The sequence below is a fragment of the Quercus robur genome, chromosome 2 (assembly GCF_932294415.1).
Source record: "Quercus robur chromosome 2, dhQueRobu3.1, whole genome shotgun sequence".
Classification (NCBI taxonomy): domain Eukaryota; kingdom Viridiplantae; phylum Streptophyta; class Magnoliopsida; order Fagales; family Fagaceae; genus Quercus; species Quercus robur.
The window spans coordinates 83,199,135-83,217,599 of NC_065535.1; the positions used below are offsets into that span (position 1 = coordinate 83,199,135).

At 33.6% G+C, this 18,465-nt stretch overlaps 1 protein-coding gene across 1 annotated transcript; it reads left to right on the forward strand.

The window, feature by feature from the left end:
- The first annotated feature begins 5,173 nt into the window (after window positions 1–5,173).
- LOC126715393 (uncharacterized) lies at window positions 5,174–6,194 on the forward strand. Its single transcript, XM_050415974.1, has 2 exons — window positions 5,174–5,466; window positions 5,578–6,194. The coding sequence occupies exons 1-2, from the start codon at window positions 5,250–5,252 to the stop codon at window positions 5,847–5,849; spliced, it is 489 nt and encodes a 162-aa protein (XP_050271931.1). The 5' UTR covers window positions 5,174–5,249; the 3' UTR covers window positions 5,850–6,194.
- Window positions 6,195–18,465: the final 12,271 nt, after the last annotated feature.

Below are 18,465 nucleotides of genomic sequence, written 5' to 3' on the forward strand. Positions count from 1 at the left end.
GACAATTAACTAAGTAGATTGAGAATTGACTAAGTGTTTGTCCTCGGGTTTTGTCCGAGGAAGAAGGTACAATGGCTGGTTTTGTTCTCTCTCCTCTTTTTCTTATACCAAAAATCTCACCCCCCCCCCCCCCTTTTTGATCCAGGCGCTTCTTGACTTTGTATAACTTAGCAAGAACGCATCTGGATCTTACATTTGGAGGGCTACGATTAAACTTTCCTGACAATTGTCTCATCAAGACCTTGCTAGAAGGTTTTGACACTAGAATATGAGCTGTGTGGGACACTGTTCAGGGTCATTTCCCCATTAATGCAGCCAGCTAAGTGGTTGTGGTGCATTTAATGTGGAGGGGATGACTACCTTGTCTTTCCTTTTTCTTCTCTTCCTTGTTTTATACCAAGTTACCTTGTCTCCCTTGGGATTGCACCATGCTTCCTGCACGCCTGATTCTCGATTATTCGAGGTTAATATGGAGTCCTCGGTCCTCAGTATTTTTCTCAATGGCAGCATCCCGAACTCCTTCATTAGAAAAATAGTTCTTCTCCAAAGACTCCTCATGAAATTCCCCTCCTCGGAAACAACCTTGCCCACTTTATTGCTGCTTTGGATCCTTATACCCCCCATAATACCTAACAATGGAGTACTTGCAAGTTATAAAATCAACCTTAGTGGCACCAACTTAGGGTCTCCCACGCATAAGTGAGTGACTTTACGAGAGAAACACTATTTTTTGAGTGTATATATTACTCATACCTCACTCTACTTGAGAAGCCATGCATTTATAGACTTGTTGGTGACCTATATCACTCCTTAATTATGGTCATCATTTTACTTATGGCACAAATGGGCATTGACTTTCCATGACTGAAAGTTATGTATTCCAATTCCTTCAATTTCCATTATGGGTGTGTTGATACCCAAAAAATTACAAAGGAAATGCCAACTCAAGAAACCAGGTCATGGGCCCTATGGAAGCATAGAGGAGCCATGGTCCAATACTCTTGTAATATAATAAAGAGCTACAAAATAGGCAAAATTCCCAAAAGAAAGAAAATAACCTTGTATAAGGAGGAAAATGACCCCAAAAAGGGTACAACAGAAAAGGTTCCTTCAAAAGGAACCAAGAAAGCCCTGTAAGAAAGGGGTTCACCAAGGAAAATGGCCACAAAGAACTGGGTCCCTTTTGGTGGGAAAAACGTAAAAGGGACACATGATATCTAAAAAGAAGCCTTGAAATTGGCAAATGAAAGTCAACCATCCTATAGGGGATGGGCTCGAGGAACCTTGACCAGAGAAAATATAACAAAAATGGAAAAACGTTAAACACACTTTAATGTAGAACAGACAGTACAAGTCTTCTTGGAGTAGTAAGAGCGTAGAAAGTCACAAAGTAAGATCAATTGGGGTGCTAATAGAGGCCATTAGGGTGACAATGTCGGAATTGCATGAAATTTAATAGGTTGAAGGGAAAAGACATTCTAATCTAGTCTCAAGACAACTCGAGTGTTGCCTAAATTTAGGCAAATTTCTTCGTTAAGGCCTTGAAAACAATGTTTTTGCTATTTATAGTAATATTTATTTTTCCTTAATAACTTTTAGTTTAAAAGTCAGAATAAGGTCCCATCTGTTTTGGGACGTCTCTTAGAGAAAATATTTTCAATTTCTGCAATTATCTAAATTTTACTATTTTGGGCAAAAATAACTATTTTGCCACCTAATTACGTGATTAGCGTGGATTAGGGTTTCTAGGCGTTTTCATAGCCACCCTAGGGTTTCTTTTACTATTTAAACATATTGTAGCCTTTAGGGCAATTCAGTTTTCAGATTTATAAAAATACAGGCTTTGTCCATTTCTCTCTAGTGGATTCCAGAACCCTATCACATTGTGGATTCAAGGGCCCCTCATGGATTCGAGATTTTCATTTAGAAGCTAATGTTTAGTTTCTTTTCCATTCAATAAACAACGTGTTTGTTTTCTTGTAACTTTTGTGACATCACACTCTAAAAGCTCTTCCAAATCAAAGAGCTTCAATTCCATTTTTGGAAAAAAGGAGCTCAGATTGAAAAGTCCCATTATAGTGGAGAACTTTCGAAAACATCACATCCTCACTGACTTTGCACAGTTCTTGAATTGATTAAAAAAAGAAAAGAAATCCATAAGAGGAAAAACAACTAGGGATGAGTTCTCAATAAAGAGAAATATGAACCAAAAAGGGGGGAAACGTGTGTATAGTCCTAATCCCAGAGAAATCGGCAAGATCCTAGAGAAAAGGAGAAGGAGGTAATTTTATGCCCTTCACAGACCAATATAAAAGGGGAAGGCAGCCATGGGAGACAACAACAAGCAAGTTAGAAGAAAGAGAGAGAAAAAGTAAGATAGTAGGCAAAGAAAGATTAGCAAATGTAGAACTTTGAGAAAATTTCATCTAAGAGAAGAGAAAAGCTTAGGTCAAGTTCCTAGAGAAGAGCATTGTATAAAGAAAAGCTATTTATAATAGAATTTGGTTAAGGCTTCACACTGATCCAAGGGTTTGAGTTTCACAAGTATTGTAGACCCAAAGAGGCTACTTAAGTTTGTGGAGCTTGAGCCTTATGGGCTTTGTGGATTTGGCCATCCTAAGTATTTGTACGCTTGGACACTTTGACCAACTAATGAAAATTCCTTGAAATATTTGTGCTTGATTATTATTCTATTTTAGTTCTTGCAAAGAATAAGTTGTTATATACTTGTGTTGTATTCACCTTGTGTTTGCTTGGAGTTCCTTGGTTTATGCGCAGATCAGTTTAGTGTAACGGTCCAAACAGATCGCAATGAATTGAGTCTAGTTCACCCATTCAGTATCTCATTCCATCCTTGGCCCTTCAACAAACTCACAACATCATATTGGGTTTAGGCTTAAGGGACAGTCCAAAAAGGGCCCCACAGGGTGCATCTTATTGATGGTGTCCGCACTCGTTTATGGACTGTTAGGTTCTACAGACTTAGGTTTTTATGTATTTAGAACTCTAATGTGTATTGTTGGCAAACCATGATCAAAACAAGTTGGTTAGTCGTGTTTAAACTTGCTCAAAGTTGGTTCTTTTATGTAAAGTTGGATTAAGCTGTTGCAGGATTCATTTATGCTTCTTGGCCTAGTTCGATTGATCGAAGTTTAGGCTCGATCAATCGAAAATCGGGTCAGATGTGTTTTCTGTAAAATTCCAACTCAGCCTTAGTTTGTTTAAAATGTTTAGGGTTTTCTAATTTGCCCTTGATATATAAGGCAAACCTTAGCTACGTTTTAGTGTTGCTCATATTGCTATTTGTGTAAATCTCTTGTGAGATCTGTGAGGAGCTTTCCTTTACACAAGCTTAGGATGATCAAGAAGGAGATTTCTTCAAGAGCTTGATGATCATTCAGTTGCTACCATAAGAACTTAAAGAAACACAAGCGGGTGTGCTTGTACTTGCTGGAGAATCTTAGAAAGAATGAGTCCGTGGTTTCAGAGTTTACACGTGGTCGTGTCAGTAAGTTTCTACTAGTAGGTAGCAATAGGATGTTAGTGGTTTAAGTCCTGTTGAACAACTTCGATTCTTTCATAGTGGTTTAAGTCCCCAGGTTTTTACCGGTTTGGTTTCCTGGGTGATCATATCATTATCTTATTTATATTTCCGTTGCTTTGCATGATATGATTGTTTGATTGTGATAACCTAGATTTGGAATTTGGACTAAGTAACAACTTGGATAATTATCTAGGTTAATCCAATTGTGTTTTTTAGGAGTCTAAAAACTATCATGGACTATGGAGATCTATGCTCATGCCTGAGTTCCATGTACAAGTTCACTTAATCTTTAGATTATCAATCCGTTCAATGAGCCTCAAATTATTGGAATAGTGAGGATGGTCAAACCATGTTCCTATGCCCAAAGTAAGAAGGTCATCCATGTTAAATAGACTTGTTTAGGCCATTAATATTGTCGTAAAGAATGATATAGTTAAATCACGTCTTCCATATCAAAATGTAACCCTTTAAGTGAATAAATTGTAAATAATTTTTTTTTTCCAATTTAAGGAATACAAGCAAGTATACATTCTTTTGCTGAGATTTTTTTTGGCTGAGAAGCAAGTATAAATTCTATCCAACTAGAAGAAGAGACGTTGTATGAAATTTTTTTTGCAATGTTAGTTGGGCTCTAAAAAATTTTATGCCCATGTTCTTGTTTCTTCCTTGTATGTTTTCTTTAATCTCAATCACATTTTAGCTAGTTGCCCCTGAATTTAAGTGTGAGATGAGCTGGGGTTCTTCTATCACTTAGAAAAAAGAGGGAAGAAAGGGGGGGGGGGACAGAGTCTAAAAACATCCAAAACACAATATTTTGTTACTTTCTTTAATCTTTTGCAGTGGTTTTATTTTTGACTCATTACTTTTTTTCCCAAAAATAATAATAATTATTTTTGCTTGTGGGTAGTTGGATCCTATTTTCTATGGAAAGATGTCACTGCATGAGCCAATGACCTCCCCCATATAAATCTATGCTCATGAGTCATGTCTCTGTCTGACAAAAACTAGAAACACTTTTTTAACCACATTATTCATGCTACCACAGCTAAAACTTTTGAGATAAAATACTTTGGTGCAAATTGCAGGAGTAAAAGACTAATCCAACCTCAATTTCTCTTCCTCTCTCTTTTTGATTTAGTCCAAAGCCTCAATTGCAGGGATAAATGCTTACCTTTTACCGGAAACTACCCTGCACGCGCAACCATCACACTGATGGGTAAAAAACTTGGAAAAAACATTATCCTATTCCTTTAGTAGACCTCCCTGAACAAGAAACTGTGACATCACTTTATCTTTGGCACTGCCGTGCGGTGCACCAGCAAAAGCAAAAGCAATCAGACAGTCCCCTCCAACTCCAAAAAAGCCATAATAGTCTACACCTGCTTAGTGCTTACATACACATTCACATTCACATTCGCTTTCATTTACTATACCAATAAAAAAGCCAAATCTAAATATTCTAATATAAATATAAAAATAAAAAACAAAACTAACCCTTTTTTTGGGTAAGCAAATAAAAGTATAAAACAAAATAATTAATCCCAACTAACCTTCCCTTGAAATAACATAACTATATTAATAAAATATACCCATTTGATTCAAATTTATAATATATAGTCACATTTGGTCCTTCACAGCACCAAGTAAACGAATTATAGCAACCGGCCCTTCTCTCACCTTTTACATCACCTCATTCATATATTATATGTACTTTGCTCTGTCTAGTCAAGCTTGCTTCTTTCTTGTAACCATGTCTTCAATAATGAGTCCTCAAGGTGTAGTCTTTGCCACAGCCATGGCTGTGTCCGGCACTGTCGTCCTCCTTGTTCTTAAACTTCAAAAGTCTCTCCCAAATACCCAATTCTCTGTTGATCAAATTCCTCAGTCCTCACAGCCAATTTTACGTTCTTGTCTCTCTTCTGGTACGCAAAAAAATGGTCCTATATACATGCAGTACTATATACATACTATTTATCTCTTTGTTTTTTTTTTGCTAATGGGTGTTTTTTGTTTCTTTGTTTGGTGGCGTGTAGAGGAAAAGAAAAAGGAAAAGAAGAAGAAAAAAGTTCACTTTGCAAAGGATGTGGTGGATCCAAGTGGGGATGGAGAAGCGTATAGGAAGCAGCATGGTATAATTAGCAGCAATTCTTCTTCTTCTTCTTCTTCATCATCATTAGCTTCATCACCAACACCAAAGTTAGAAAAGTATAGAGGTCAAACAAGAGGAATGCCTGCCAATAGGGTGGCTTTGTACAATGGAATTCTCAGGGATCGTGTGGTTCAACGAATGGGTTACTCTTATTGATCCAATTTCTGTGCAAAAATCTGTGTTTATGGTCTCCAATGTAGGCTTTTTTTTACCATTCTTCTTTTTAACTTTTAATTTTAGAATCTGTAATTAGGAATTGGAAAGGAGACCAAAGGCTTTTTTTTCTTTTTTTTTGATGAGGAGACCAAAGGCTTTGATGGTTCCTGAAGTTCATGTTCTCATGGTCTGATGGGGAACAGGGTGAAACCTCTTGGAAGAGTAAAATTTCTTGGGGTTATGTAACTTATGTTCATAGTCGTTATTTTTTTCTGGAAAATTCTCTACCTTCTGTAAAATTTCTTGTTCTCTAGTTCACAAATGTGCACAAAGAGTATCATGTAATCACAGTCTTTTCTCCCCTTTTTTTTTAATAATCTTTTTTGGGTGCTTTTCTTTTTGGTTGGTCTGACATGAATGTAAATACAGGGACTGCTTAAAAGGCAAACATTGATGGTACTTTTTCTAATTTTCTTTGGTCCTACATGCTGTAATTTCAATTTACGGCATCTGTTTCATTACGTGGGGATTGTATTATTGAATCTTGTTCATAGGTGAAGACATTTGTGTTTTCAAGTTATGTTGATTATTCATCCAAGAAAAAGCTGTGTTAAGTGGTTGGGCCATTGGATTCGTCCATTTATCATTGAGAATCAATTTTCTGACTAAGGCCATTGTTGATAGCCTTTTTTTTCCTACCTTTTTCAAGGAATATCAATGATTGTCATTGAAAACGGTTCAAGATCAAAATTGGATGTGCTTTTGGTTGTTTGTTTAACATAGAAATAGAAGTTTTAGTTCAATGTTAGAAAATTTGATTTGATAGTGTGTGTATATATATATATATATATATATATGTATATATATAAAGATTGTTTTATGGAAATAGCTAAAGTGATTAAAGAAAGAAAAGTAGGAAATTATCATTTCTTTCTTCTAACGCTAATAATAACAAATTTAGTTTCAATGAGGTTATGTTCAAAAAATTTATATACGCTAAAACTAAATAATTGACTAAAAAAACATAAAGATATAATCCACTAGCAAAAGAAATGTTTATTAAAGAGAGAGAGGTATTCTTTTGACCATTAAAATTTGTGGTGCTTTCACAACCCTTTACGTTTCCAAATTTTCTTTTTGACATTTCATATTTGAATCCATTTTTATATTGTCCTTTTTTTTCATTTATGTTGATAATATGATAACACTTAATATTATATAGGTAACTTGGCTTAATGAATACTATTTATTTGACACTTAACAATCAAATTACAAATAAAAATGGATGATATAGTCAATATGAAAACAAAATCAAACATGAAGAGTTAAAATAAAAATTTTAAAACATAAAGAATTAAAATAAAAATAACCTTAGATTTTAAGTGTCAAAAATGTACTTTACCTTTTTTGGGGTGGGGGTGGGAGGAATTTATCTAAATTCGTGATATTTAACGTAGTTTGATAAATATCCAATAAATTTTTAATTTTTATGGTCACATCCTACGATTTGGTTCTCTAATGCACCCGTATATCTTTTTCTCTAATCAGTAATCACACTTCATGTAACATTCAATTATTCTCCTTGGGCTAATTTTTTGCTGTGAGTGGATGAAAATAGTTAAAATATTAGACGGATTGGGTGTTAAATACTGCGCAATTAGGGGGGGAAAAACCAAAAACATTTTTTTTAAGCTAAATAAAAAAAAATAAAAAATAAAAGTTGTATTTGGGCAAAGAATTCTTGGGTGGTAATGGAATATGTAATGTTTAGTATTATATTGTGTTCTACATGACGGCACATGGATTTTTAAAATTTTCTTTTCTTATCGTTCTTTTGTTAAAATATTATCTCCTCTCATTCTCTTATGTGTATGCACATAAAAGGACTCATGTGCCATATGTGTATACATGTGTCACATCAACTCACATGTGGATGTTTATGACATCTTCTTTTGACCACTTTTGGCATTGCTTAGTGACAAATGGAAAAAAAATTTCATGTCATGTCATGTGACCAAAAACATTGTGTGTTCCTTCCGACATGCATAACTCATCACATGCTCATGTCAATGCACATCGTGCTTGTTGCATGAAATACAGCCATTTGGTCTCCACCCAAAGCTATGCTTCAAACAACCTTTGATTCTAAAAAAATAAAAAGAAAAAAGAAAAAAGAAAAAGAAAGAAAAGAAAAGAAGAGGAAGTTTCAACAAACCAACTATAATAAATGAAAAGACCTCTGCATTGACCCAACAAAACTTTATAATTTATTTATTTTGAGTAAAAGGATAGAACACGACCTTAATAATTGAAGTGAGAAAAATTGTTTTACCAAAAAAAAAAAAGTGAGAAAAATTGAGTAATAGACTGATTTGCTGCTAGTTTCTAATATATCTTCTATTATTAACACCCCCCCCCCCCCCCCCCAAAAAAAAAAAAAAAAAGAAGTAAGCAAATTAAATTGCTATACATGAGAACTATTAAAAATTGAAATTACTTACTTCTATTGGGTAATTATTGACCATGCCCACTTAGCACCCGTTTCAACTTTCAAGTAGCTTATTTTTATTGGTTTAATAAGTAAAAAAAAAAAAGAATATTTCTAATCTTTTATATAAAAAAGAATAAAAATATAGTTATACTTAAACAAAATTAAAAAGTTGTATATAAGTCAAATAAGCTGGATAAATTAGGGGGGAAAACCTATAACAAACAATTCCTTAGAAAACCTTAAAAAGAGAGGCCAAAAAAATTGACCAGGTCGATGGCTCCAGTTTTTCTTCTTTGTAAATATCAGGGAAATGCAAGCCAACATTGAAGAAGGTCAAGTGCCAACCAATAAATCAATTTTAAATTTCATAGTTTTATTAAGGGTCCGATTAATGTGTGCTTTTTAAGCTATCCATTTTTAGAAACATTTTTTCAAGAATTGAAAAAACTGTCAATATTTTTTCAATTCTCGAGAATTTTTTTTCCAAAAATGAAAATTACCGTATGCTCTAAGGACATACATTAGCAAAATCATTTTATTAAAGTAACGTTGAACGTCAAGTTCAAGAGTTATTTAGGGCATGTGCTCCTTTCACATTAGAGACCTCATCACAGGCTTATATTTAAATGCACATCACATTCAACAACAACCCAAAAAAAAAAAAAAAAAAAAGGAAAAGTAAATGAACATCATGCCTGGTGTGAGGTGTGAACATAGCCATTTGTCTCTGCTTCCTTTGATACGTTACTTTCTCAGCACAAAGCTACATTTTCAACCATCCAATTAATCAAATAAAAAGACCACTGCATTGACCCGTTCAAAACTTTATAATTATTGAAGTAACAAAATTGGTAAACGTGAGGGCCATTTTTTGAAAATGGAAAATTATTGAATTTTACTATTTCTCTCTTTGCTTGGTAATTATTGAAAAAGCTTACTTGGGAAGCCATTTGCCACCTAAATTATATTATAATTCAAAATTTATGTATATATGCAGTATGCTATGCTGCACGAAAATCCTGCACAGCAGGTTCTACTCTTTGTAATTTCTTTCTCTGTTGCAATGCAATTTATATTCCCTTTCAAAAAAAAAAAAAAAAAAATGCAGTGTGCTATATAATTATCTATTTATTTAAATGAAATAAAGAAGGACCAAGGGGTCAAAAAAACAAAAACAAAAAACAAAAAACCTATAAAGTTTGGTTTCAAACTCAAAAACTTCTGAAGGGGACACATCACACATGGCAAGCAGGTGTTGGAGACAGTTTAAGCAAGCAAAACGTCTAGACAAAAATTTGGCGTTTCATTGATTTTTTGGAACTGAAATCTTTAATCTTTATATGACCTTCTTTATCCATTTTTTCGTCCATTTTCTGAGAGTATGGGCATCACTATGTTGTCTGTGGGGCTCATTTTTTTTGTTTCTTATTATGTTATATGTATATGTGATATTTTAGTTTAATGTGTGCCTGACATCTCCATGTTCTAAAATTCACTCGGTTGCACAACAAACGCGTATTGAATAATTGACCAATCATCCCCAATCAATGGAAAATAGAATGCTGACAATAAAAAAAATTAAAAATTTGGGACTTGGATAAAATTCTTTATCTTATCATTCAGCCCCTCAGCCCAATATGGTTGGATAATGAGCAATGCCAATCATGGTTGCAGGATAGAGACTGAGAGAGACGCAAAGAGCAAAGATGATGAATTGAGAAAAGAAAATAAGGCCGGGTGACCAAAATTACCAAGATTGGAATTGTTAATATGACATTTTTGTAAGACTTATTATGCAGCATGAGAACGTACATGATTCATTCGTGGAATTTTATTGAAAATTTCCTTCAACTTCAACTTCAACTTGAAATTCAGCGGATTTGATTGTGGCTTTTACCCACACGCATTGGTTATGGTGAAAGACAGGCAACAAGTAACAACGACAATTAATACATATATAAAATTATATATATTCAACCAACTAGTTGAAAATTCTCGACCTAAAACATTAATAAATTGCAGTACCATGTACATCTTGGTTTTAGGCATGCAAATGATACAATGGTCCCAGACCTCTAGTCTCCAGTCAAAGACAATGAAATTTGGGATCAATTTATTCGAGCAAAAGAGAACTTAAACAAGCAAGTTTCGTGTAAAATGAGTTAAATAACATAATATATGGGGCATGGTGAGCATAGGAACACTTTTGTAATGATATGAGTTTGAATGGAAAGTAATAGACTAAGGTCATGTGATGTGAATAATTAATGACCTTTGGATTAACTGACATGCCCACCCATAACGTTAGGACACGTTTTGTAAGTTCCATCTCATCATTTTAGGATACATCCAAAGTTAAATTCCTTTAAAGTCTTTATCCAACAACAAAAAAAAAGACTCATGACTCATGTGAATAATGATTTGAAGTTTACTTTAAATCGCCTAGCTAGAATCCTGTAGTTCAACAACTAACATCTTCTAATCCTGAATTAAAGTCATAAAAGTGCCAACAATTTTGGTAGCTTTCTTATGCAAGTTGAAGAAGAAAAATTGGTAAACTTTAAATCTAACAACCAAATGCTTGTGCGTGTGCAATGATGCAAGTTATCACTTCTTAAACCTGATCTTTCCACAAAATTTGACAGGAAAAATATCAATGTTCTTTCGTTTTGATCTAATCTTGAATGAAAGTCATAAAAATGCCAACAATTTGGTAGCTTTCTTTTTTTTTTTTTTTCCAATTTCTTATCATCAGATTTTTATTGAATTTCCAAGAAACCAAAAAAATTATTTGCACCCAATTATTATTATTATTATATTTTAAATCACTTATCAAAAATTATTATATTTTAGATTTTTTTTTTTTTTTTTTTTTTGGTCATGGGTTTAAGTCCAAGAATCAATTTCTAAAAAAACATGTGTATGGAAGTAAGGTTATCTACAACGACCTCTCTCATACCCCACAAAAAAGTGGGAGCTTTAAGCACCGAATACAAGATTTTTATGTTGAATACTTTTTTTTTTTTTTTGACAATTTGTTTTGTTCTATTTTTTTGGTAAATTTATAGGTTAATAATAATTTTTTCCAAATTATGTATAGGAGAGGGTTATGGTTTTTTTTTTGTTTTTTTCTGCTTGAGTAATACTACGTCCAAAAAAATTTCACAATAAATATGAGATGACAAGTTATCACTAATTCTAATTGGGCTTGCCACTAAAATTATTTTTTTGTCTACTAGTAACAGCTGATGACTTCTTGCCATCTAAAATTTATTGTAAAAATACTGTGAAAAATATTATGAACGTAACGTTTCTTAACTTTTTTTGGCCAAAACTCCCGAGGCTCATTGAATATAAGAAGTTTCCTTGATTTTACTTGTTTCATTGTGGAAAGTAGAAAATAAAAGTAACAAAATAAGTATGAAAATAGCTCTTGTGAACTTTACACCTCAAGATAGAAAAAGCTAACGATGCTTTTGTATTATTGCCTTCAACGGGTAAAAAATTTGCATTATTATAGGTACCTGGTAGCCCTAGGAATAATAGTACATGTAAGTCTATGACATTCGTGTGAATACATATGATCCGTCCAAAGTGGAATCCAGAAGCTTCTTCTCTTGGCAAAAGTTTTGAAGGTTCTCGAAATCTTCCTAGTGAATTTGTTTGCATAAAACAATGGTTTTTTTTTTTTTTTTTTTTTTTTTTAAGGAACATTGAGGATAAATTCAGAAAAGAAAATTTGACTAATTACAAGATATAAACCTCCATATATTACAAAAATTAGGATAGAGGATTTTTATTTGTTCTTGATCTTACTTGGGACGTTCTACTAGGTACGATATCAAGTATTATAAATTTATAATATCTTCTTATAGTTACTCCCAAAAATTAAGATTATTTTTAAGATTTTCCAATTTAATCATTTATTAATATTTTAACACTCAATTGGAATTCTCTCTTAATGATTAAGGTTTAGGTAAAATGCTGGGTAAAGAACAAAATACCTCCATTTATTAGTCTTTATCATTTTACCTCACGACTTTTTAAATATTACACACACATGATGTGAATGTCTTGGTCTATGCAACGTACACACACAATACCACCTCCGTTCAAAGGTCTATAAGTTATAACACCAAAAAATGAGTATTTTTGTTAGATTTTATCAATTCATATGTAAAACATGAATTTACATGATATTGTAACTCGGTAACATTTGAAAAGTTATGTTAGTAACTTAATAATAGCCTTCATATGATAGGATGAATTTTGTCATTAACCTAAAATATTTTTACTTTAAATGAGGAGTATAGATTAGAAACACGTTTCAAACTCAACAACATATATCTCTGTACCACTTATCCTAAAAAAAAATCTATAAATTGAAAGAGATGAGATACAATATGAAAGTATATTTGATTAATCCTTTTGTCAGAAGGCTAAGTTTTTTGTCCAATACTTGTAATGGAGCAGATATGAAACTAACAAGTACTAATATTTTTAGAACATGTGTTGCCTCTAGTACTGTATAAGAGTATGGGAGGCAAACCAAATCCTTATTAGATGTGCACCGCTCAATTAACTTTTAATGATTAAGACTGAAAGTGTAAATTGCTTTCTTTTAAATTTTTAATCTCAGCGTTTAAATCAGAAAAGTATTCAACCTTTTAATTTACAGTATTTTTTTAACCCCTTTTAACTTCTCTCTCCCAAATTAAACGTGGGAATGGACGGCGGCGACAAAAAATCTCCCATATTCTCAAAAGAAAACTTGATTGGTGAGCATGACATGTTCGTTCACAATGAACCAGTCAAAAATTACCACGACTATAAAAGGAGCATGACGTTTGGAAATCTCATAGATGCTTCCAGGATCCACTTTCTCTGTTACCTCAGCAACTTTTTTTTATAAACATATCTTAAAGGTAATAAAAATTCAAGAGTGGGTTTTGAAAAACTAGGGGCTTCCATAAACGTAGCTTTTGAATTTGGTATCTATATAGCCTATAGCCTCTTTCCACGAAAGAGCCAATGCTTTTGCTTCACAATACCATTACAAGTTATGATAATGGAAGTCACCCAATAATGTTTCCCCTTCTTGCCTCATTCTTGTTAGGCATCATGCCTATATGCCTATATAAATTTAATAATACAACAAACCCAATTGATCAAATTGCAACAATTTTTTTTGATAGTTTTTTCTTGCTAATCATGTTTGGCTCAATTTAAGGAATGGGTAATCATTAAAAAAGAAAGGTTTTGCAGTGTACTTGTATGCAACAAATGCTTCATATAGGAACATGTGATAGCAAAAAGAAAATGATAAGAGTCTAAATTCTACTTGATCATGTGTATTGTACATAATCTTTGAATGCATATCTTTTTTTTTTTTTTTTGCTATTATATACCTCTGTATGCAACAATTACTGTATACAGGTATGTGACAAAACTTTTCTCATCATTAAATTACAGTGAAAGTTACTTCACATTGAAGCTTAGGTGGGAGAGTTTAGTGTTGGGTGTCTTTGTCTCGCTCTCTAAACATGGTAAGCATGCACCTCTATCCAATCGTTACCATAAAAAAGAAAAATGGGCGGTTTGAAGATAAGGTTAAAGCTTTGATTAAGATATTCCTTGTACGTAAATTAATTAGTGGTAATGACGTTGGTTGATGTGCCTCTTGGCTCAATTAAGTAGCATTAAAAACATAACTATTTGCAGCAAAAATTAACCATATATTGCAAAAGTGATACGCATTTGTTTCTAATTCGCCAACAAATTTATCAACTTTGTACATCACATTCGTCCTAAATCGTTCCTACGTCACTAGCCTGTTACCAAAAGTCAAACGGTCCTTTCAAAACATATGTAAACAAATTTCCTCTGCTTTTTTTTTTTTTTTTTAAAAAACTAATTAATAAAAGTGTTGTTAATTTAAGTAAATGTCAAAGTGATGCTATTTTAATTACAATTTATAACGTTAACCATGGTAAAATATATCGATAAAATTATTGTGTTTCAAGTATTCAGTTTTGAAAAAAAATACTAGGATAGCTACAAAGTTCACAATTTTTGTTACAATCCACTACATAGCAAGTTGTAACAAAATTATGTAAATAGTTGTGGTCCTAACATTGTTTTTAATTTTTTTTTTTTGTCGTGTATTATTAGTAGAGACATTATTTATGGAGGAAAGCAAATCGAGTGAATGGAAAGATAATGTTTTCTCTAATTTAATTAGATGGAAAAGAAAGAAGGGAAACGAGTAATGGGAAGAGGTTTCAATGGGGCTCACTTTTCTTTTTTCTTTTTTTTTTCACTTTTGTGCTTTCGGTCGAATTTGGGTGGCTGAAAGGAAAGCAAGGGCCATTTTTTTCATATGTAAAATGACTTTTATGGCCTTGTAGTTAATAAATGTCATCAAATAGTTTAATAACTATGTATAAGGATAAAATAGTAAAATTCTTAATAGATAACTTTCTAGCTATGCTTGGTAGAAAAGAAAACAAAAACAATGGAAAAGTATAATTGGTATTTCTAGACTTTGGTGGAATAGAAATGTTGAGGAAAGGGGTAGAACCTTGTAGTATAATTGGTATTTCTAGACTTTTTTAATTTAAATGTTTATAATTCAAATTCTTCTTATCTAACTATCAAATTATTAAAATAAAAAAAGTTCTTAAGGAGAGAAAAATGGGTTGTATAGAAAATTTTCCAACGCCTACAAAAATTCTTCCACCCAAGGATGGACGGAAAACTAGAGGCAAAATAGGATGGGTAAATGAATGAACAAATTGAGATTTTTAACAAGAAAACTTAAAAAATAAATAAGTCAATCAATTGAGAGCATGATTGGGAGAGCCTCGATATAATTTTTGTAACGGACATATAAATTGAAATGTTTTAATATGAAAAACCTTTTTTTTTTTATAAAAGAAATCATAATATAGATTTAATTAAGATATAATATTTAAAATATGAGTTTCCATATATATAAATATATATATATATATATATATGTGGGTACCTAAGGCATGCTTGGCAACGTCCTAGGCATTCAAGCAACATCCTTGGCCGTCCTCGACATGCTTTGCAACGTCCTCGGTTGACCTTGGCATGCTTTACAATCTAGGCGTCCCACATTGAAAGAAAACCCCCCTACTTTCTGCCTTATAAGCTATGAAGTAAAGGGAGTAGTGTACCACCAAGCCTCTTGTGATCACAGAGATGCTTGGTGGTACACTACTCCATTTGCTTCACAGCTTATAAGGCAGAAAGTGGGGGGATTTTCTTTCAATGTGGGACGCCTAGGTTGCAAAGCATGCCGAGGTCAACCAAGGACTTTACAAGCATGCCGAGGACGGCCAAGGACGTTTCTTGAATGCCTAGGACGTTGCCAAGCATGCCTTAGGTACCCACAATATATATATATATATATATATAAATTAAAATAAATCAATGAATATGTGGAATAGATATACACATGACTTACTTTCTTTCTTTTTTCGGTTGAGAAATTGATTTTCTTCCTTCCATCAATTTTCTTTACTAAACAAAAGAAATTGATAATTATTATCTACTTTTTCACTTTTTCATTTTTTTTCTATTGCTTACTAGTAGAAAAATCTTTCTTCTTGATTTTGTATCTGCCATGTGTGTGTGTTTTTTTTTTTAAAACCATATACTTTCCAAAATTCTATATGTAAGTTCATTGGCTTTGTAATAAATATGTAAATTGTAATTGATAATTCAATAGTTATAATGAACAGTGGAGATTTGAACTCTAGACTTACAAATTGGCATTTTTCTCAGTAATCCATGTTGGAAAGAAAACAAATGTTTGGAAAATATTTAAAAATATATCAAACACTATTTTCCTTAGAAAACCAACTAGTCTTATAATTACTAAGAGCATTCGGATATCTCTTTTTTAGGCGAAAGTACATAATTAGTCCCTGAAATTTATCCTATGTGCGCAATTGGTTTCTTAAGTTTCAAGTAAGCACAATTGGTTCCTCAAGTTTTCAAAATGAGCAATATAAGTCATTCGGTTAACTTCTGTTAGTGATGTTACTTATGTAGCTAACGGAATAATGATCTAACTTTTTTTAAATGATGTGGCATTCTTTTTTATTAAAAAATTACAAAATTAAATTAACACATAAGAAAGAAATTAGACCATTCTAATTCAAATCTTTGTCCTAGCCCAGTACAAAAGTGATCAACGGTGCCATGGCAATGTCAACATAATGGAAAGAAAAACTTTATCCAACACCGTCGATTATGTGCCTTGGCTTTAATCGGATTAAGACAATTGCAATTGTCTTAAAGAAAAACGTTATTGTTTGATGGTGCAAACTTTAAGCAATTGTTTTAGAATGATTGACAGTGCCACATTGGACGAAGACAAGGTGACTCCGGTGTACAAGCTCGAAGAGATCTACGAGCTTTGCAGAACTACCAGAGGAAGCCAGAGAGTGGGTAGACTAAAGTTCCACCAAATAGTTAGACTAAATTTTCACCAATGTAGTTGCGGACCCATGTTTGGATGAAGTGGGGTAGTGGGTCCCACAGTTTCATTGACAAGAGACTCCCAAGAACAATGCGGTTGTAAAAGGTGGCCCCATCCATGAATAGTTGTAGATATGCACCACCATGGTCATCCATGTTTGGCGGAGGATGGTCCAATGATTTCTCGGGTCAGGTTCTGGTGATGGGCCGATGGAAATGTGGCCAGTAATTTGGAACTTAGAGAGAGTGAGAGAGTAAAGTGGGGGAGGTCTGAGTTAGAATAGAGTATTTGAGTTGAAGATTCCGAATATAACAGGTGTGTGTAAATAATATATGGAGTGTGATAACAAATGAATAGTGCAGTGGACAATTGTATTTGGGATGATCTAAATCTAATTCAATAGCTATTGATGGTATTTAATAAAAATAAATGCCACGTCATTTAAAAAATGTCAAATCATTATTCTGTTAGCCACGTAAGTAATACCGTTAATCAAAAGATTTATATTACTCATTTTAAAAACTTGAGGGACTAATTGTGCTCACTTGAAACTTGAGGGACCAATTGCGCATACAGGATAAATTTCAAGGACTAATAGGGTAGTTTCGCCAAATTGTAATTAATAATTCAATAGTTGTGGGGCCGGGGAGCTTGCGATCCGACCCACGCTCTACCTGGGAACAGGGCCCATGCCGAGGAGGTCATGTGCCGAGGACGAATGATCGAAGGCCGAGGTGTCAAAAGGCGCAGCTGGGGACGACCTTATCCTCGGCATTCCAGGATTTCAATGGGAAGAGCAATGACTCGATGAGATCTATCCCCAAAAAACCCCTTGAGGGGGATGTGAATGGAATGGGGCCCATGTGGAGGTACGGCGCAAAAGTGGTTCAAAGAAAACACGTCTCCTCCGCATTAAATGCACCTGCCAGCATCCTAATCACGTTAATGAGAAAAGACGTTTAGGCAGTGTAACTTCGATCATCACAACTAAACAGAAAGTAAGAGGGTACAGTTGAGGTGATAGATACAGAAGTAAGCACCTGCCTTCGCATTAATGAGAAAAGACGCTTGGGCGGTGTAACTTCGATCATCGCAACTAACAGAAAGTAAGAGGGTACAGTTAAGGTGACGAATATAGAAGTAAGCACCTGCCTGACCAACAGGTGGAGGACTAATATCAACCAAGAAGGACTATATAGTGAAAGAGGGAGGTGCGCCAAAGGGGGCTGGGAAAAATGGCCAAAAACCTGAGTCTCCCAGCCCGCCTCCAAGAGAAAGACTCCTAGGGCGAGAATGACTTAACCATGTATGAACACCACGAAAAACCCACTACCTGGTGACCAAGGCCTAGCCTTTCAAACCTACGCTCTACAAATGATATTGTTTGAGCATTTTTACGTGCGAACCCAACACTGTTACGGTTCGTTACTAATCGTGTCCTTACAATAGTTATAATGAACAGTGGAGATTTGAACTCTGGACTTACAAATTGGCATTCTTCTCAGTAAATCCATGTTGGAAAGAAAACAAATGTTTGGAAAATATTTAAAAATATATCAAACACTATTTTCCTTAGAAAACCAACTAGTCTTATAATTACTAAGAGCATTCGG

Excerpts from the sequence above, each read along its gene's own strand:
- LOC126715393 (XM_050415974.1), top strand. The coding sequence starts at position 5,250 with ATGTACTTTGCTCTGTCTAGTCAAGCTTGCTTCTTTCTTGTAACCATG. Across the intron at positions 5,467-5,577 it reads ACGTTCTTGTCTCTCTTCTG|AGGAAAAGAAAAAGGAAAAG; the intron begins GTACGCAAAAAA and ends GGTGGCGTGTAG.